Here is a 17,330-nt window from a genome sequence, read left to right on the forward strand (position 1 = left end):
TATAAATAATAATAATTATTTGATAATATAAAAAAAAAATAAAAAAAGAAAATAAAAAAATGGAAGGAGGAGTGTCTTTGTTGGGAGTGTTTAGTCCTGAGAAGGAAGTGAGATGGAGGTGCTGATGTGGCGCTGAATGGTTGGTTAGTCCTGTAAGACATGTTGTCACCATTGGGAGCACTCTTATACAAAAATACGAAGAAAAAAAAACGAACAACACAAAAGGACGTTAACTTGCTTGTGGGACTCACAGTTGAGTTATTGTCAATGCAGGTCCAATTCTCACTCTAAAGCGAGAGTTTTTAACTTTTGTTGAGAAAAAAAAAAATTGTGTTGAAAATACAGAAAACAAAAATTTGTCTAGATTCAAGATATACACAAAAACAAGACCTTAAAACAGCAAAGGGATATCAATATCAAATTTGAAAAAACCAACACCAAAATCAATATAAAAACCATGAGTACTTCCTGTGTTCTACCCTTTTATTTGTTTCTCTGACACAAAACACAAAACACAAAACACAAAAATACACACACATAAAAGTTGTTCATCCACACGCCTCAACGCCATTGGTGTTTTTCTCATTCATCCTTCTTCTTATTATAAACACACAGAGTAAATACACACACACATATACATTATTGCAAAACAACCTAATTCACAAACTCCTCGTTTACGTATTCCATTATTGCACACACACACACACCCACAAATAGTCATACACATCAATTTCTATTTAATCAAATCGTACTGACGGAACATAATTACAAGAAACGGAGAATTAGGGTGGTCTGATTGGTCTTTTGGTTCGAACGGTTAACGGTTAGTTCAGTTTTGATATATGTTTGTTAATAATACGAATTTACAATATCGGTTGAATTGAATTTAGGGTTTCGATTTGTTATTTTCCTGTTTTGGAAAATTAGGGCTTGATTGTTTTGTGTAATGGGAATGAACATTTTAACAGCTGATTAAGAAAGGATATGTGTGTATGCTGTAGATGATATAAGACAGTTACATGAGATGAGGGTCTTTTAAGTTTGTTCAGTCTTTGATTGGACCTAAATATCAGTAAATAACATAGACAGTGTGGTGATAAATTGATCATGAAGCTTTGAATAGGTTTGTACAGAACAGTTTTTTGTACTTTTTTTTTTTTAATTTGATTATAGCGGCGAAAAGGGTGAGAAGGAAAGTTAGGACAGTGCGCGAACGGTTGGTGTTTTATTTGCGTGTTTTCGAAGAGTGGATTAGGTGTATGTGAATTTTGTGGGAGGGGAAGGCAGAAGCGATTGGGCGACAATAGTTGGATGCCCGTTTGTCCATTGTTATTCTGGCTTTATAATGTTCAGGATTAGATATGGAAAGAAGTGAGCCAACGTTTGTACCTGAATGGTTAAAGAGCAGTGGAAGCATAAGTACAACATCCCATCAGTTTCAGTCGTCTGCGTTGCATTCTGGTAAATTTTTTTTAACTTTGTGTAATGAGTTTATGAGTGTTACTATTTGCAGTTTAAACGTTAAGTTTTTATGTTTTGTTGATCAGCTTTTGTTTCTTATTATGTGATTTTTAAAATGGAAAATAACAAGCTTTACATATCTAGTTTCAATTCAACTGCACAGAACTGATAATATTAAAGGACGAACTGCAACTACGTATTTAGCTACTCTGTATATTTATTACCTAATTCTAAATGCATTTACTCCCATTTGATAAGAGATTTTGCCCTTCTTTCACATTATGCCCATTTTGTTATTGTATCTAATAGTTGCATAAATAAGTTCTTCGAACGTTCCAATTTTGGATTATTTCAACTTGAAATAGAAGTATATCAAAACATTATATTATACATTTATACTTACATCTAATTTAACTGATTATCTCTTTCTGATTATCTAAGAGCACGTTTTTAAAATTCATGTCCAAACACCCATAGTACATTCATCTGTTTCAGTTTTGGTTATATATCTAACAATATTTTTTTTTTCTAGAAGAACAAGGTGTATCAAGGGCCACAAGAAACAAATCACTTGTTGATACCAGTAATAATGATGTAGGACGCCCGTCTGTTTCAGATAGGACAACATCATCATACTTCCGTCGCACGTCTAGTAGTAACGGTTCATCTCATTTAAAGTCTTACAGTAGTTTTGGTCGGTATTCTGATAAAGAGAAGTCAAATCATAGACATCATGAATATCCCGATCCTTTGGGTAACATTTTACCAAGTAGGTTTGAGAAACAAGGGTTAAGACGTTCACACTCAAATGTATCTGCAAAACGTGGTGAGTCATGGCCCCGAAAAGTAGTAGCCGATGGTGGTGGCAATAGTGGCGGCAATGGTGGTCTCAAGAATACATTTGAGAGGGATTTTCCATCTCTTGGAACAGAAGAAAAGCATACGGATACCGAAATTGGTAGAGTCCCGTCTCCTGGATTGAGTAGTGCTATTCAAAGCCTGCCGATCGGTAGCTCGGCGGTTATTGGCGGTGATGGGTGGACTTCAGCATTGGCTGAGGTGCCTGTTATAGTTGGGAGTAACGGTTCGGTTGTACAAAGTGTACAATCAACATCAGTTTCTGCAACTGTAAGTATGACAAGTGGTCGCAATATGGCTGAAACATTTTCACAGGGTTCTCCTCGGGCTCAAACTGCTCCTCAGGTAGTTAAGGACCTTTTTATATACACGTTGTATGTTAGTACTGGAGGTGGTGAAATGAGTGGGTCTGGTGATTGGTCAATACGAGTACTGTTTTAGTACAGGTTGAAATGGGCTTCGTTGAGTTGACTTGCAATACTAATTGTCCAATCTGTTATATAATATTTTAAATAATAATTACAAAATAGATTGTTACATCAGTACTTTTTTTTTTTTTTTGGATGACACGAGTTGGTTGGTTATATGCTTTAAATTAAAGTGGCATGGGAAACTTCATACATGTTTTGTCTGTTTCCATTTTGGTTTTTTTTTTTTTTTTACCTCACTCATTTGACCGGCGAGAGATCAAACATAACCTGAATCATTCCTATCACTAGTAAATGGGCCAAAATCCACCTATAGTTAGCATGTTTCATGTACTTATGTTTATCTTGTTCATTGTAGTTGTCTGTTGGAACTCAAAGGTTAGAGGAGCTTGCTGTTAAGCAATCCAGGCAGCTGATTCCTATGACTCCTTCCTTGCCTAAAGCTTTGGTATGAGCGTTTTGAATCTCTTGTTGTTTTTTGCCTTAACTCATGTCGTTTATATTGTTTCCCTTTTTTAATGGATGTTGTTTCATCTGTACTCATTTCGTATATACGGTTTCCATTTCGTAAGATATGGTTTCATTGCTTTCAATGTTTTTTTCTGGTGGAAAAGGAAAGATAACGTTATAATTACTTGGGATATCTTTTAAGTTGGAAAAGTGTCGATACCCACTATCTCAAGCAGAATGACATATAATAAATACCAAGTCCAGTTCGAAATTGTTCCAGAATCTTTGCTTGATATCTGTATGATTTATGTGGGTTTTTTGACAAAACACCTCCATTCTTATTTTGCTGCTGTCACTTGATTATAATTGTGATGTATCAATATGGTCAAGTTTATAGTAGGGAATAAACTATGATATATACTCTTACTTGGTTTCGCGATATTGAGTCAGCTACATCTATATATTATTGGGAAGCTCAATAATTTCGAAGCATAAATATATGTGTATTATATTTTTTTTTATAATTTCTCATTTTCTATTTTAGGCGCTGAACTCCTCTGATAAACCAAAGCCGAAGGTTGCACCATTACAGCATCAGAGTTCTCTCCTTGTTAACCATGCACACTCCTTGCGACCCATTTCTACCATGTCTGACACTTCAAAGACATCAACTTTGGGAAAACTTCATGTACTAAAACCATCACGTGAAAATAGTGGTGTCACTCCAGTTTCAAACTACAACTTGAGTCCAACTGGTGGTAGCCAATTACCAAATAGCCCCCTTGCTATGCCCTCGGTTGTTGGATCTGCTCCGCCCGTTTCTGTTGCGGGTCGCAAGCCTGGTGTAGCTACATTGGAGAAGAAACCTTCGTCTCAAGCTCGCAGCCGTAATGACTTTTTTAACCTTATGAGGAAGAAATCTACTATGGCCACTGATACTGGTTCATCGGTTTCTGCTAGTGATACACCTGGTGAAGGTGAGGCTACTACAGTAACAGAGAATATTCATGAATCGGTGATGGTGGATGGGTCTGATGGGTCCCAAGATTCTAATGAGAAGAAAGTTGATTTGGCCTGTAATGGTGATGCTTATATGGCAACTGAGAGATGTAGTAATAACAACGAAAAGAATGATATAAGTTCTGATGTTATACTTTACTCAGAGGAAGAAGAAGCTAGATTCTTACGGTCATTGGGATGGGAAGAAACTGATGATGAGGAGGAAGGCCTCACAGAAGAGGAGATAAGTTCATTTTACAGAGATGTAAGTAAGGTAATTCTTTTGTGAAATTTATTAGTATAATTTACTTTCTTTTAAAAGATGGTTTTAATTTATTGAAGTTTCGGTTATGTGATAGTGAATGTGGGAAGATGGTGGGGCTGGGTTGGGTTGTGGGTCGGATCTGGCCATCTGGGTTGGGTTGAAACTGGCAATCTGTCTTACAGGATGAGAATTGGTTCGGTTTATCTGAAATATTTTTTTATTGATCCATAGTTTTGCTTTAATAATAAATTACTAACGTGTAAATTATGATATACTAAACCAATATTGCTATAATAATTATCCAAGTGTTTATAAATAAAAAAAATATGGGGTTGTATACACATTTATTGATAGTTGTTAAAAAAATGTGATTCGATAAATTGCCTACTCTGTATTAGCAATTTGTTAGATATATCTTTCTTTCTTTTTTTTTTTTTTTTTTTTTTTTTTTTTGGTATGGTTATATTATAGTGTGAATTATGAGTAATTGTACCCATAAGGATACGAGGCTATAAATACGCATCCCCTGTTTCTTAATTGAGAGATTAGCCATAATCACTTACAAAAGCTCTTGTTAAACATATTAACAAGACCTAAACCAAACCGAGTTCATAGAAGGTGTGGAATTGTAAAGCATTTGACTAGAAATACATTTAACAATTCCTCTCTCAATCTTCATTCTGTTCTCATCAGATTCATACATCATCATCATATTGTTGATCATCAGCATCATGCAATTCACTGTTATACATTAAGATTACACAATTTAACACAAATTCTTCATTTCATGTATTAACAATTGGTATCAAAGCACAATAGACTAGTTCTAGACGATCCAGAACATAAATTCGTGTAGTGATTCAGTGATTCTAAGAGCTTGATTTCGTATTTGACATTAGGTTTTGACTTTTCTGTTTGTGATTGACTCAAAATCGAATTGAGTCATCTAGTTGATGATATAGGTTGGTTAGTAATTCATTAGACTAAGGATAGATCATATAGTGATTCTAGCGGTTTAATTCACATTTTTAGGCTTGAGATCGAAAATTCAATCCGTTGACTTTTTTGTGAAGTTTGGCTTTCGATTGGATTTTCAAGTTTAGTCGATATATTCAAAGGCTTTTATGTTTGTTAGTGTGTTCATCATGATTTTGATCATTTATGAGTGATATAGTGGAAGTTATAGAGCAGTTAAGGTTTTGATTGATTTAGGAATCATCAGAGAACGATTAGATTAGTTAATTTTCGCTTATATCGTGTTTGATCGAAAATCCAAATTTGTGTACATAGTGTTCTTCGAACTTCATTGTGTTCTTCGTTGAATCTCCAGATATTTTGATGATCATGATCAGTTTTAGCACAAGTGTTTGATTGTGATAGGGTTAGGACAACTAAATTTGACTCAGGGTTGAAGATTCGATAGTAAATTTCTGGAAATATATTATGATAGTCCTTCATCTGCTTGAGTTAGATATAAAGAACTTTTTGGCGTATATTATATATAAGATTGAAATTCCCGGTTCTCTGTCAATGCATGGATTGGGTTCTGAATGAACCTGTGCTTTATTTAAAAATCACTTGATTATTTTGGTATTAATCCAGGATCTATATCATATTTAGCTCAAATATTTTTACTTTTAAGATAAAAATATAATACAGTGTATTATTAGGTCAATATCTCATGCCAACTTACCCATTTAACCTGGTGCCCAATTGTGCCTGACCCACCAATTTTGGCATGTCTATGTAGTACGGGTTTGTTTCAAATCCTGGATCTTAAGTTTAAATGGTTTTGTGGTTGTTTTATGTGCAGTACCTCAATATGCAGGCAGAATCAAAGATGTTTAAAGGAACACAACCGAGATTACTTATGCTGCTCCACACACACATGCGACAGAATGGTGATATTTCGTCTGATTCTTAGCTGAAATAATCTTGAATTTGCTTGAAAAGAAGGGGTAAAGTCCTGTTTTTTTAATTTTTACTGTTTTTCATTATTGATCAATATCATCAATATATGGTATTTGGTTGGAGAAGTAGTGAGGGAAGTGGAGAAGTAGTGAGGGAAGTTTTGAAATCCTTGCAGTCAGTGAGAGGGGAATGAGTGAATAGGAATAAGTACATACGGGTTGAATTCCATATACATAGCTTGCTGTAAATCCGTGTTTAATTTAAGCTGTCCTACTCCTTTTCGACGCCCAGGATATTTCTGATGATAAAAATGAGAATAGGATATAGCAGCTCTCATGGAAATTTGATTTGATTGCGCAAACAAATCTGGTTTGCTGTTGGTTTTGGCTCTTTACTTTTCCTTGAGAAGGCTTCAATTAAACAAAACAGCTTATCGTTTATATTATCTTAAGAAAAAAATATATCAAAAGTCTACTTTATTTGGTTTAACTTGTCCACAATCTTTGTTCATCGGGCTTATTTTATGTGTGTTATGGATTTGTATATGATATGATCAGGAATCACCCCTGTTTGGTTATGGGCTAAGGCTAATCAGTGCTTGATGGAACTGTCAATAGTTCCTACTTTTCTAGGTAAAGATTGATCCATATTAAAGATACTCCAGATAAGAAAGCCTATTACATGACTAATATTATTTAAGAAATAACTGAAAAAACAATTTGGTCATTCCATTAGACCACTCTCAACCATGACGTAATGTCATGGTATCACGGACTGCCACATCAGCGCCTTCTTCCGATCACTAACCAACCACTAACTGCTAACATCCACGCCGTACTCATTACACACTTTCTAACACCCACTAAATTAATTAATTATTTATGGGTACAAGTAAAAAAGCATTATGTACAACAAATACATTGCGTGGCTTCCGTGATTGATTTTATCATCCAACGACATTTTGGAGCACTAGTGATCAAGGGCTAAGCAATGGCTAATTGTTAATATTGGGGTGCTTGGACGACGGAGCCAAGGGCGGAGCCCAAGGGCTAACCGTTACTAGTGGTCTTAGACTTCGTTGCTTAAAAAACTACTATAAAATCTAAATAGTTGCCCTGTACTCAATGTCATTAGAGTTGGTTACATTACTAGTTGCTACACTTGCATCATGGCATCTCTAAAATCTGAACTAGCTTTATGTTTTTTTTTATTATGCTTTCGAGCAAAAATCCATTTGAAGCTTTTAGATTAGATTTCAGAGATAAGGTAAGGAATGCTTGCTCGATCTTTGCCAAAGACATAGTTATTGCGGTTTTCCAAATAATGTATTCCGTAACCCACACAACCGCTTGCCAAATGGATGAGCCAGTATATGTTTTAATACTCGAATTATTTTTTTTTTTTTTTGAAAGGCAAAACAATAACATTAATCAACAACCAATACAGAGTTCACGAGATTTACACGAGGTACACGAAATGATGCCTAGAGAAACAAGGTTTGTGTTGCAAAGGGTGCAACCCAAAGACTTGCTATTAAACTAGACTATATACACACACGACAAACTATACAAAGTTAAGCAATTAAGTACACCCTCGGGTTGTTCAACCAAGTAAGCCAATCGAATTTCTTTTTCCTCGATCTATGTCCAATCCACTCAAAGGATCTAACTTGGATTTCGTTCAATACAACCGGTATGCTCCACAATTTATCACGAAAAGTCTTGTCATTTCGAACCTTCCAAATATAGTACGCACAAATCCACTCAATTGCTTGCCACACCGATTTACCAAAGCTTGACATTCCCACTCCCGAGGCATTTCCCCTTAAGATCTCATTAAAGCTTAGATTTGAAAAGTTACCTAGCCCCCACCAATTAAAAACACGGGACCAAATATCCATAGACTTCGGACAAAAAATAAAGGCATGATCCATTGATTCAACGTCGTTGTCACACATCGGACACCGAACACTATGCAAATCAATATTTTTCTTATCGAGCTCCACCCGGACCGGCAAACGTTTCTTGAGTAACCGCCATACAAAAATTTCTACTTTTTTCGGGACCAATGAGTTTCTCAAAGTTTCTGACGAAGAATGGTTCAAAGCTAGTGAAGCATGATCGATAATACCTGACAATTCTTTCACCGAAAATTTGTTGCTTGAAGAAAGGAGCCATACCCATGAATCGCTTTGTGTCGGGACCAGCTTGAAGTCAGAGAGCAGAGCCAAGAGGTCAGAAAGCTCCCCCCCCCCCCCCCCCCCCCCCCCCCCCGCTCTACCAGACGGGACCCGCTGCCAACACCAACTGTAAACCTGCTGCTGCCCTTCGGATATTATTCTGTCTCTGATGGTGACTGCTTTATCCACTTCGAGTCGAAATATTCTCGGGAATTGATCACTTAGCCGAGCACCTCCAATCCAAACGTCACTCCAAAAAGAGGTAGATGCGCCATCGCCAATAGATTTAGAGAACGACCTTCTGAAATCAATGTTGAACTCGCTAAGAGAAGAACTTGCAAAAATAATATTACGCCACACACCTAGGCCTGAGGAGATCGGTAAGACACTCCCCACGCTTAGACCGCCACATGAGCCATAAATACTTCGAATGACCTTAACCCAAAGGGCGTTGGTTTCGGTTTTAAACCTCCACCACCATTTACCCAATAGAGCAAGATTTTTGCTTTTTAATGACCCGATATTTAACCCTCCCTCCCCGTAGTTTTTAAGAACATATTCCCACTTGACCCAAGCCATATTGGACCCCGAATCACACCCACCAAAAAAAAGGACCGTCTCACACTCTCAAGAATTTTTAAAACACTCGAGGGGGCACGATAGAGTGAGAAAAAGTACAATGGGAGACTCGAAAGGACCGATTTAATAAGGATCAATCTTCCTCCATAAGACATCGAACGCATTCTCCAATTGGATAATCTACATTTGAATTTCTCAATGACCGGGAGCCAATCATTAGCTTTCTTCATTTTTGACCCGATTGGCAAACCGAGAAAGGTGAAGGGTAATGAACCGACTTGACAACCCATACGGCATGCCATAGAACTAACATCTTCCAAGTTTACCCCAATACCATATAAACAACTCTTATGGAAATTAACCTTTAGACCCGAAGCAAGTTCGAAGCACTTAAGAAGGTTTTGAAGACTAAGGGCATTGGAGCGAGACCATTCTCCAATGAATATGGTGTCATCCGCATATTGAAGGTGAGAAATGATGACATTATCATGACCAACTTCAATCCCTTTAAACAAACCCCTTTCGATAGCCGCTTTGGATAAGATATTCAAACCTTCGGTCGCTAGGATAAAGAGGAAAGGTGATAACGGGTCGCCTTGTCTAACGCCCCTACCTAGAGAAAATTCCTTGGTCGGGGACCCATTAACAAGAATCGAAACCGATGCTGAACTGAGGCAAGAAAAGATCCACTTTCGCCATTTGCACCCGAACCCCATACTCTTCATTACCCCCATCAAAAATTCCCAATTTATGCAGTCGAAGGCCTTCTCAAAGTCTACCTTGAACAGGATACCCTTTTTCCTATTGGATTTAAGGTAATCAATGCATTCATTCATAATTAACGCACCATCTAGTATAAATCTCCCTTTAAGGAATGCACTTTGTTCCGGGCCTACAAGAGAAGGAATGACCCTTTTCAAACGATTCGAAAGAATTTTAGCAATAATCTTATAATAGCTACCAATTAGGCTAATTGGACGAAAGTCACCAAGCTTTACTTCTAATACATCCGCTTCTGACCTGGAGAGAATGGGATAGTTAAGGTCATCAAGACAAGGTCTGTCAATATCCAATTCTTCAAACCTGCAATTAAAGTGGTTAAAAGATTCGGCTTTGATGTCGTCCGGGCAATCATTCCATACCCCATTGATCAAGAGACCCCTAATAGTGTTAGAATTGGTCCTTCTTCTAAATGTCGAGTGAAAAAACCTTGTATTCTCATCTCCATCCGTAACCCATTTAATACGCGCCTTTTGACGTGGCATACTCGATTTAATCCTCTCTTTTTCAAACCAACTTTTCCTAGCCTCTCTCCACGAATTTAACTCAGCTTCACTTAATGGTCGAGACTCAGCTTGCACTTCAAGGTTATTCGCAATTAGCTGATGTTGTTCAATCTCACCGTCCAGATGATAGAATTTATCCTTACTCCATACCTTTAGAGCCGCCTTGACATTCTTAAGCTTGTTTCGGAATATACAATCTTTCCTGTGCCCACCCGATACAGCCGTATTCCATGCCCCCCGAATGACCTCTTCGACATCTGCTTCATCAAACCAAATATCGAACACTTTGAATGGCTTTGGACCAAAATTTCTTTCGTCATGCTTTAAAGCTATCGGACAATGATCAGATAAATGCCTATCAAGAACCACCGCTGTCAAATCTTTCCAAATATGAAAAAACTTGTCATTGATGAGAAATCTATCGAGTTTACTATACTTAAGGCCATCTTCACTTACCCTCGTAAAGATTCTACCACCCATTGGAAAATCAATCAACCTATTATTTTCAATAAAATCATTGAACCATTTAGCCCTATGCTCAATAAACTCGCAGTTTAGTCTTTCGGCTTGGTCTCTTACTTCATTAAAATCCCCACATAAAACCCACGCATCGTCGCCACCCGAGACAATTCGTGACAGAGAATCCCAAAGTTTCTGTTTGTTACCGTCATCATGAGGTCCATAAATGTTCATTATGTTGAACTTGCAACCTAATATTTTCCACACACCCCTAATCCCAATACCAAAATCAGTACTGTCCACCGATTCAGCCTCAAAAAGGTTAGTATCCCAAATGAGTAACAAACCCCCTGACTTTCCCACTTTTGGTTTCTGAATAAAGTTACAGGAGTCTGATCCCCATAGTTTGTAAACCCACGAAATATCAATTAAATTCAACTTTGTTTCTTGAATAGCCACGAATGATGGTTTCTCTTTAGCAAGCAGTCGTTTTACCCACCCGAATTTATCCTCCTTATTTCTCGACCCAAAACTTCTGATATTTAGAGATAATATCTTCATAAGTGAACAATAATAACGAGCGCAGAGAAGTAACATACTTACAAAGAAGAAGGCTTCTTCTTCCATTTGAGCCCCAATTTCGTCCCATAGTCCCGGACGCCAATTGAATTGAAGGAGTTGACAGAAGAATTGTTTGCACACTGATCATCCCTACCCAGTTTAGAAGAATTCTTGACCGAGCCATTGACTGAATCCTCCATCTCCTTGGCACACGAGGTGCATCTAGACCGCAAAGGTGGTTTCTTTGATTTGGAATTGCGAGCGTTCTTCTTCAAATTCAGCATCCTGGAGGACGATTTCCATTTGCGAATGCTAGTCCAGCAACAATCGTTTCTAGAATTGTGATTACCAACGAGTTTTGAGAAGGTAGGTTTATTGTGGGTTTTCGATTTATACCCCTTCTCCCTTTCGATTTGATCCAGTGCTTGATACACTTCTCTGAATATTTTTCTTTCACGAAAAACATATAATCATTTTGCTGGCTATATTTGTGGATAAATTAAATAATTTTTCTTATGAGATCTTCTGCTTTACACCAATTTTGCTTGCTAGTATTGTGCATAGTTTAAAATCATTATTTGGGTTTGCTGCCTACAACTTTTGATCAATCCATAGCATCTAAAAACTTTAAATTAATTAATAATATGCGTGGAAAATATTCTTCTTTTCAAGTACAATACATCTGTATATGCTGTTGATCGAAAAACACAAAATGCAGGTTCATCGATTCACATGAAAGAACGGAATAATTTGATATAATATGGTAGATACCAAGATTAATAAGCTTATAGAAATAATATAATAATATTAATATTAATATTAATATTAATATTGTATATATAGAGTACTTTTTGTACGTGCACTTTTGCTTTTGAATTATTCTTGCCTCTTCCATTCTCATAGATGACTCTACTCTTGGTGCACCACCACGAAATTGCATTTTTTTTAGCTCCCTTAGTCATTAAGATAACACAGGCAAAAAGTTCATAACATATATATGAAGTTTTTAAATAATTTAGATTGTTCCAAAAAAGTTAAATTTCTTTGTCTATACTTCAAAAATAATATATAGGTCTTCATTATGTTGACATTTTATTAAAAGGATCATCTTTTTTACTATATGGAAATATGAAAGTAATTAATTTGGTGGGTCTACTTCTTGAACGAACTTTGATTTGTCTTCACCCATGAAATATCACTTTGGCGTAGGTGGAAAATTTTTCATTCTTGATTAGTTACAAAAAAATTTCTAAGTGGTCACCGAGTTTCAAGTGAAGCGGGAGCAATGGCGGATCATAGGAGGGGTATGGGTGGGCCAAGGCCCTTCCAAAAAATTGAGTAGTTACCATATATACATGCGAAATTTATGTTAACTAGAAGATGAGTAGAAATTATACGAGCTTCCATTGACCATTGTTGCAGGTGGAATGAAATACGGAGTAGAAAAGAAACGAAGAAGATTAGTTGTACAGTTGTACTCCAATATTACTCTTCCATTATTTGCTTCTTTTGAGTCCCTCACTTATAACTTACTAAATTAGCCTTCAACGTTTTACAAGTTATCATTTTAACCCTTTTTTAATATTATAAAAGTCTAGAATGGAACAGACTACATATCTTCAACTTCAGTTTGAATATTTTAGTAACAAATTTAATTCGATGCCATATGATGTAACCAGTGGCGAAGCTTGAAAATTTTTTTGGGGGGGGGGGGGGGGGGGGGGGGGGCTTGAACAATAAATTTTAGCTCAAAAATCATCTAAATATGAATAATTATCTGAAAGCAATCTCTTCCTAGGGGTGAAGAATTATTTCTCGACTCGTAGGTAGAGAAACGACTTATCTTCTATTCTAGGGTAAAGGAATGATTGTCTACATCTCACCTCCCTCATACCTCACATATGCGGGATTGAGTTTTGTTGTTGTTGAGTTTTTTTGTTGTATATTATATAAACGTATCTCAACATATACTATGATAGACATCAGAGAAAATTCAGTTTATCACAAACATCATTCAAACTCAGAAATTAAATCCTTTATAAATCCTTTACATACTAAATCCCGTGCACTTCTTGGTCGTATCCTCAATACAAAAACGACAACAGTGACTGTCGCTTTTCACACTTGAATTTTCATTTATCCCCCCTCAGCTATAAACAGCTTACAAAAAATACCCCAAGCTCCAGGGGTGTAAACCGTCATTTTCCTAAATTAAAATACAAACTCCACCCATGGACTTCGACGGCCCGTATCTTCCTCCTCAACCCGAATTAAATTTCACAAACCATACCGTTAAACCCGAAACAATTCTACGAACAAAACGAAACTAAGTACGTTCAAAACGGACACTTTTAAAAAACGCTAAACACAACGACAGCCCGTATCTTCCCGCTCGCCGCAAGTTAAATTTTTTCGACAGCAGCGTCATTCTCAAAATAATTTTATGAACAAAACGAAAAAAGTTCGTTCGAAACGGACACTTTTTAAAAAACGCTAAACACAACGACAACCCGTATCTTCCTGCTCGTCGTGAGTTAAATTTTTTCGACAGCACCGTTAGACTTTTATCAACAAAACGAAACTAACTACGTTCAAACATGACCAAAAGCCCTCGCCGCATCGCGTGGGCTGGACCCGGACTAGTTAGATCCAAATTGAGCGGATTATGTTATATGAGAAAATAATTTAGATCAAAATTTTTTAAAGTAATATATTTAACTATATTTTATGTAGAAGATTTACTCAAATGTATGATTAATATTTAAACGTACAGATATTACTATTGAGTACTAATTATTTTGAAAATACTAGTTAAAATTTAGAATCATGGAATTGAACCCTCACCAAATGCACACACTATACACTACCTCTAGAATTGCGAAAATCACTCAACCATACCAAAGAATTTTAAAATAACATTTATAACTCAGACTTTTGGGGGGGGGGCAAGAGCCCTCCCCTGCCCTCAAAAAGCTTCGCCATTGGATGTAGCTAGTAACATTCTTTTTGATACATTTTGAATATTTCTAATGAAAAAACAAACAGTTTAGTTGTATCAACAATTATTAAAACAAGATTTCATTGACTCTGAAGTTTTTAATATAATATTTCAAGGTTTTATAGATTTAAAAACTCATCGTTTTGTAAACTGAAAATAATAGTAGCAAATATGTTACAAATTTAGTCGTTTTAAGCTATTACCCAGTATATTATTTATTAATGTGTATTAACAATTTCATTAGTGGTTTGATGACGTTTCATATAATTTTAGTGTTCTAGACCTTTTAGTTAAAAAAATTTTGCTCCCGTCAACAAGAATTCATGGATCCACCAATGCGTATTTCTTATATAACCTTCACGTTTCTTTAATTGACATTTTAATTCTCAAACTTAACTTTTAATTGGGCACACTCAAACACTTTACAGTTGATATAATGATATAAGCCGAATTTTGTGATCGTGGGACTAATTGCTGATTGATGAGTGCATCTACCATAACTACTTTAGATTCGAATTTACCTACACCTTAAATATTTTTGGCCCTCCCACATTAATGAGTCAAGATCCGCCACTGGGGGGAGACCTTGATTTGATTCTTGGTAATGCTAAAATCGAATTGATTGGGCATTTGATAGAGGGGCATCAATGTGCATATTTCACCCGATTATGAGTCTCGTCACTTAGGAGTTTTACTCGCTAGTGGACCTAATGTGATTGTCATTTAGAAAATTTCCTCTGCAAACAAAAAAATGCTTTATGAACGGAACCTCCCTAACAACAACCACACTAGGTTTGCAGATGAATGGTTGGATAGCAAGCGTTGAGTGTTTAACGGGTGTTTGGTTTAGTGATTATGAAGTGATTATTTAATTATTACGTTTTCAAAATACAAGTAATGAATTTAAATAGTAGTGTTTGAAAAATTCAACTTTAAAATCAATTAATTGTGATTTTTGAGACACTCAAAATGTGAAAATGAAAAAACAATTTCATAGTGAAATTACAATTTTTCTCTCATAACTCAGCCGCGCTGTATATATTTAGGGTTATACTCTAAGAAAGGGTAGCGTAATTATATTGACTGATTCGATAATGGTGTGTATTATTTATTTGTAGCAAATTGTAAAGAATTTTACACCATATTGAGGATTACAATTAATTGTGGTTATCTATTTCAAATTTAAATTTGATGTTACGCATAAGTCTATGAGCTTTATTATTTTAACAAATTGATTCTCTACTTAAAGAAAAATATCATATGTAAACTACTAAATGGTACGGTTGCGGTTAAAATGATGCGGGTACCTTCATTTTTATAATCAACTCACATAGTGCGGTTAAACCAAAATTGTTAAGAACTTGCGGGCATAGCCCAATGGTTCCCCCATGTACTTTTTGTCATGGATATAGAGAGGTCATGGGTTCGATCCTTAGAGATGACATGATTTTCTTTAAATCAATTGAACGGTGTATGTAACGTCCTCCAGATAGGGTCTGGAAGAAACGTCACTAATATCAAATAAACCAACATATTATAATATACGAGAACAATACTACATGATAAAATCAAACTTTATTGAGAGTACGCAGCGGAAAATGAAATGTCGTTACAAGAATTGAAATTACAATAAAGTAAATGTTTCAAATGCAAGAATAGTAAATGCGATATCTCTTGTTCCTAAGTCCAAGTAGCATCACATAAGCAGTAAGTAAGTAAGTTTGAATCAATCAGCACCTGAGACAAACATGCTAAAGTGTCAACCAAAAAGATTGAGTGAAATCATAGGTTTAACAAAAGTAGTTATCGTTGTTTTTAGACCACAAGATTTAGTTTGTAAAGTTGATCTCCCGCAGGATCAAAAAGTTGATCTCGCAGATCCAAAAGTTATGCCAATGCGTGATATTTAGACTAAACGTTCAAGTTTGCCCCAAAGACAAGTTGTAGTTTATACTTGTCTGTTTAATTTCATTATTAAGTAATACAAAGACTTAGTTAAATGTATCGGGGACGTTACTCCCGATAGGCCTACCCCCAATAATTAAGCATGCATTCAACGAGCAATTAAAAATATCACTGTAGGGACTTAGTCGGACATAGCCGGGTATAGTATAGTTTAGTAGTTTGGTACTTGTGTCTAAGTTGTAAAATGTAAAAACAGCATGTGTCTCACCCAGTGGCGGAAGCAGGATTTTTCTTCACCGGGGGCGAAATTTTTTTTTAAAACCGTAGCAGCTTTTTTGGGCAAAATACGGAGTTTTTGGGACAAAAACTGGAGGTTTTTAGGCAAAATTTTGAGGTTTTTGGATAAAATTTGAAGGTTTGTGGGCAAAATTTGAAGGTTTTGGGGCAAAATTTAGAGAATTGTGGGCAAAATTTGAAGGTTTGAGGCAAAATATGTAGGTTTTGGGGCAAATGGCTTTTGGGTTTGGGGCAAATGGCTTTTGGGTTTGGGGCAAAATGAAAAAAATCCAAATTTTTACACTAAAATTTCGAAATCGACTGGGGGCGGGCGCCCCCCTCTAAATTCGCCCCTGGTCTCACCCCAATAAAAGTAAGTAAGTTTGCTAGCAATAAAGAGTGGGGCTATGAATTCACCTTAGTAAGTAGAGAGAGAGAGTTATTCCTCGGAATAGAAAGTTGGGAGTGAGCAGAAAAGTCAACCTATTGACATTTAAGAGTAGTAAGTGTTTTTGCCCAAGTTTAAGTAGATGTTTAAGTATGATAGTGTTGTAAGTATAGTTCGTTTTACTAAGTTTCCTTTCCTAGTAAGTTTCTATTTTTAGAAAGTTTCCACTTTTAGTAGATTTCTTATCTTAGTAAGTTTCTATAACTAGAAAGTTTCTACTTTAAGAGTGTTTTCTATTTTAGGATACTTTCCGTATTAGATAAGCTT

At 36.1% G+C, this 17,330-nt stretch overlaps 1 protein-coding gene across 3 annotated transcripts; it reads left to right on the plus strand.

Annotated features, from left to right (window-relative positions):
* Positions 1-508: 508 nt before the first annotated feature.
* On the plus strand, positions 509-6,766 carry LOC139845234 (uncharacterized). 3 transcript variants are annotated; one of them, XM_071835480.1, is made up of 5 exons: positions 509-1,461; positions 1,994-2,664; positions 3,106-3,195; positions 3,742-4,470; positions 6,275-6,766. In XM_071835480.1, the coding sequence occupies exons 1-5, from the start codon at positions 1,362-1,364 to the stop codon at positions 6,383-6,385; spliced, it is 1,701 nt and encodes a 566-aa protein (XP_071691581.1). In that variant the 5' UTR covers positions 509-1,361; the 3' UTR covers positions 6,386-6,766. The 3 variants fall into 3 exon arrangements, with proteins under 3 accessions (XP_071691581.1, XP_071691583.1, XP_071691582.1); XM_071835482.1 differs by having other exon boundaries at positions 3,742-4,461; XM_071835481.1 differs by having other exon boundaries at positions 1,997-2,664.
* The last annotated feature ends 10,564 nt before the right edge of the window (positions 6,767-17,330 follow it).

Source organism: Rutidosis leptorrhynchoides, chromosome 4 (assembly GCF_046630445.1).
Source record: "Rutidosis leptorrhynchoides isolate AG116_Rl617_1_P2 chromosome 4, CSIRO_AGI_Rlap_v1, whole genome shotgun sequence".
Lineage (NCBI taxonomy): Eukaryota > Viridiplantae > Streptophyta > Magnoliopsida > Asterales > Asteraceae > Rutidosis > Rutidosis leptorrhynchoides.